At 35.4% G+C, this 4,652-nt stretch overlaps 1 protein-coding gene across 2 annotated transcripts in view; it reads left to right on the top strand.

The window, feature by feature from the left end:
• Positions 1-1,485, top strand: part of LOC107555148 (phosphatidylinositol 3,4,5-trisphosphate 3-phosphatase TPTE2) — a 10,082-nt gene extending 8,597 nt beyond the window's left edge. For both annotated transcript variants that reach the window (XM_016237845.1, XM_016237846.1), the window contains exons 18-19: positions 622-692; positions 774-1,485. In XM_016237845.1, coding sequence (XP_016093331.1) covers positions 622-692; positions 774-876 — 174 coding nt within the window. In that variant the 3' untranslated portion in view covers positions 877-1,485. The remainder of the gene's footprint in view (positions 1-621; positions 693-773) is intronic.
• The last annotated feature ends 3,167 nt before the right edge of the window (positions 1,486-4,652 follow it).

Below are 4,652 nucleotides of genomic sequence, written 5' to 3'. Positions count from 1 at the left end.
ATTGTGATTGGCCGAATTCCTCAAGCGTGTGATGGAAATGTTACATCCCTTACCGTATTGTGATGCCTGCGGCAACCACATATGGGACGACCCCGGGCTGGACTCCACTTCGTCCAGGGTGAAAGCCGATGCGGCAATAGACAGTGCTAAGTTGATGTATTTCCTCAGCGACCAGCACGGATCAGCTCCAGGCATGACAAAGCAGATATCGTCCTCTTTTAGAAGGCCAAACAAAGTATTTTCGCTTTCACAACGAAACACACAGCGCCTTCAGTACATGGCAGCGGCGGCAACAACAATACTACAGCGAGAATAAAAGTTACGCCTTCTTTCTTTGCGTGAACATTTGGGCGGCGTTATGCAAATCTTCCCACATAGTGACGTAGACATGTGGGGCCGTGTTAGAACGAGCCATTTTAGGTAGGCGTGGCTGACTCTTAACTTTGATAAAGAATATCTCTTTGGATTTGAGACTTTAGTCTTTGCAACTTCAGGGATCTTATCTATGCACAATCAGCTTGTAACACTCCAAAGAGAAAGGAAAACTTTAAATCGCATCATATGACCCCTTTAAATGAGGTTCACTGTTGCTTGAACTCCCTTTTTTTTCTCTCTGTCCAGGGTTTGCCAAAGGGTTACGAGGACTGTCCTTTCTATTTCTGGTTTAACACCTCTTTTGTTGAGAACAACAGGTGGGATTTTTTTTGTCTGTAGTTTTGGAAGTTTTTTCTTTTCTTTGGAGAGCTGAAATCTTTGTGTTTTTTGTGTCATAGACTGTATCTTTCGAGGGAGGAGCTGGACAATCCACACAAATCTAAGACCTGGGACATATACAAGGAAGACTTTGGAGTGACGTTGTCTTTCACAGACCCTTGAAGAGAAAATTTTCTGACAGTGGATGATGTTTACCATTTTAGTCCTTATAAGTAGATGTCTCTTGAGGCATACTTATGATGAGCTGCAAACTGAAGCCAATGTAAACACTCCAGATATATAAGAACTGAATGTTTTTTTTTTTTTTTTGTAAAAGTGTTTTCATTACATTGTATTTCCTTGGTTGTCTTTTTATGTGAACAAATGTATTGGAAATTTTCAGTACTTTAGTTTTTGGTTGTTGTACTGTGCTTCTATTTACTTTTGGCAGCAGTTAAAATGATTCTGTGAAGGAAATGATACAGAACGAAAGTATTTACATATCAAACACCTGCTCTCATGGAAAATATGTGTTTGAATATTTCCTGAGTACATGCTGTCATCAGGTATGATCTATGATGACTCCTAGTGGTTCTGTCCTGCACTGCATCAGATTTTACACGTTTTAAGTATTGAACGATTTAGAATATTTATATTCGAAAAAACTGAGTAACAGCAGTCATGAGACTTGCCCATTTCACAGTTTCAACAGACTGTAGTTAGAATTTGAATGCCATATCTTAAACCACTTATTGCAGTTGGGTTTAATACGAAATAATGAGAATCATTTAAATACACACTTAAAAATTTAGATACATATGTATTTTTAAATATTTTCAATAGATATCATGCTCACAAATGCGGTGTTTGATAAAAATACAGTAAAAGTGGCAATATTAAATCACTACAAAACTGTTTTATATTTTAAAATGTAATTTGTGACACAAAGCTGAATTTTCAGCATCATTACACCAATCTTTTGAGTCACATGAGCCTTCAGAAATCATTCTGATATGCTTTCGTACCTAATCATTTCTCATTTTTATCAATGTTAAAAACAGTGACTGCTTAATTTTGTGGAAACGGCAATACATTTTCTGAAAATTATATGTAATGCGAGTTTAAAGGAACAGTATTTATTTTTAACAGAAATTTGTGATAGTCACTTTTGATTCATTTAATGCATAGCTGCTCAAAATTGCTTTTTCAACAACAAAAATAGATCAATCACAAGCATTTGAACAGTACTGTACGTGACTTAAATCTGCAAACAAATCACTTTGCGAAATATTGCTTTAATAAAGACCTTCAGACAATCCATTCAACATTCATAAAATCCCATTATAATTGCAAACCCATTTTCAGAAAGTGTGACAAATAAAAACAAAACAAACATGATTTTTACCAATTAAATCAATTGTTCAACGATAATAAACCATTATCTTTTATAACTGGCCTTCAACAGACTCCAGTGTGCAAACTACAGGTCAATGCAGGAAATGATATCAAAACGCTTCTAAAGTGACAGACCACAATTCACTCGAGAGTGACGCAAAACACACCCAACAACATAACTGAGAATGAGGACTGAGACATTTGAGCAGCTGCGGTTTTTATGAGGCACTAACACACCACATGATTCAGTGAAGTCATTAGCTGTTCCACTTTCAACCAGTTATACTTTACTTTGGTTCTCTGCTCTAAATTACACACCTTCACAAGAACTGCTGAGTTTTTAACCCTATCTTGACTAGATGCCTTAAGCCTTTTAATACCAATGTTGTCCATAGCAAGTCAGCTTTTGATGATCTCAAGGACAAATGTAACAAATGCTACAAAAAGAAGTTCAAATGAAAGTGCTAAATGAATCAAGAGTCTGTGACGTCGGCGTGGTATTAAACCCATTAGACCTCTATGGTAAGTTTCATATTTTCTTAACACATCGTCTTCCTAAAAGAGTGTTTATCTCCGTGTAGCACTTCACAATGCGTTAGAAGGTCATATCGTCCACTGTGCAGGAAGCAGATTAGTGACGTCTTGCAAGTGTCTGTGCAGGGCTTTGAGACGTGGCCTTTATGAAAGAGGTACCAGAAACGCTGGAAGACACGGTCATCATTCTTCATGATTTTGATCAAAGCGTCCATGTCTGAAGGGAAGAGTGTGGACAAACCGTAGGCCTTAGACGCGCGGTACAGTAAGGTCCATGACGGGTTGGGGTCAGGCTTTGAGGGCAGGTTGTTGGCAAGAGTCAGGTTAAGAATAAAAGTCTCGTGATCCAAAACCATCCAACTGCTGCCTGGGTAGTTTCCATCCACGTAATACACGCGATATCCTAACAATAAAAGCATATTACAGCAATGAGCCACCATTTTGTGGGACTAACTAAAATAAAATAAAAATAACTATGCTAAAAAAATTAATGAAACGCTAAAATGAAATGTCAAAACTACATAAAATAAAGCAATGCTAAAATAATTTAAACTAAAAACAACAATATGCAAAAGTAAAAAATAAACGGATTAAAAAAAAATAGTGTAGAAAGCACTATACAATTAATGGTTTTTTTTATTTTTTATAGAAAGTTCAAAAACATTATTTTTTTTAACTTTGAGTCACTTGATTAATTCAGTACATAGCTGCTGAATAAAAGTATTACTTTCCTCTAAATAAATAAAACATAAAAATAAATAAAATATAAACAAAAAAAAAAAAAAAAAAAAAAAAAAAAAAAAAGGCAAACTAACATTTAAGATATTCAAGATAAACCAAGATATTTGGTTTTGTTTTGAAAAGGAAAAAAAATAAAATAAAAAAAGTTGTGGTCCCTCTTACAAAATAATTTGAGTAACATTTAGTAGTAGAAGGATCATTGGCATCTAATATCAAATGCCCAAATACAAACATATGTGCAACAGCATAATTGCAATTTAAAAATCGAAACGCTGCACAAAAACCAACGGTCACACATCCGCTTCAAGCTGGTCTGACTCGAGATCAGTTGCCTGGATGTTTAAACACCCCCTAACCCACAAACACTAACGCTGCAACTTGTTAAATTGCTGCAGCAAGCAAACGGCTTCAACATCTTTTTGGTTTCCTGTGTTCTTAATACAAAATAAGATGTTTTTTGGTTTCTTTCTGTAAATTTCTTGTACCTTCTCTCCCTTGTTCTCTGACTCTTGTAGTATGCGAATGAGCCACTGTAGCTGATCCGCCGGGTCGGTGGAGTTCACCATCAGCCAGTAGTTCTCTCGCGCACAGAAGTTCATGTTCAAAGACACCACCCTCAAACCACGCTGAACTTCCACTGTGTAAAACCCTCCATGCCTAGACAAGACAAAACACATAAATAAATAAAAGTGTATGTTGATAATAATAATGATTGTAGTAATAATAAAATAGTAAAACAATAACCACAATAATAAAATAAGATGTGTTAAAGGGGACATAAATATCTAAATATTATATTACAAATAAAAATTATAAAAAATAATTAAATGGTAATAATAATAATAATAATTTAATAAGATACATTCCAAGGGGTTAAAATATAAAAAATGGCCACATGATTATGCATAGGAATAAAATAAATAATTTATTATTTTTATTATTAAATAAGATACATTCTAGGGGCATACATATCAAACAGCCACATGATTAAACAACAATACAAATAATAATAATAATAATAATAATAAATAACATTAAGAAAAATAATTTAGTCTTTATAAAGTCTTTTCCATCAGAACTTTACCGTATCGTCTCCAAGGCTTCCTCTGGCAGCCAGGATGCCCACTCCTCTGCCATTGTGTCATAAAGCCAGTGGGACGAGCGATTGCCATGTACAAACGGAGGTGGGAAACTATTCACCGGTGTGCTCTCGTGATTGCCAACCGCTGGGTAAACGGTTACATTAGGCCCCAGGTGTGTGTGTATGAGTCTAGTGATGGTGACAAGCT

The sequence above is a fragment of the Sinocyclocheilus grahami genome, unplaced genomic scaffold, assembly GCF_001515645.1.
Source record: "Sinocyclocheilus grahami isolate Dianchi unplaced genomic scaffold, SAMN03320097.WGS_v1.1 scaffold526.1, whole genome shotgun sequence".
Taxonomy (NCBI): Eukaryota; Metazoa; Chordata; class Actinopteri; order Cypriniformes; family Cyprinidae; genus Sinocyclocheilus; species Sinocyclocheilus grahami.
Note: the sequence above shows the minus strand (reverse complement) of the source record. Positions and strands in the feature narration are given on the sequence as shown.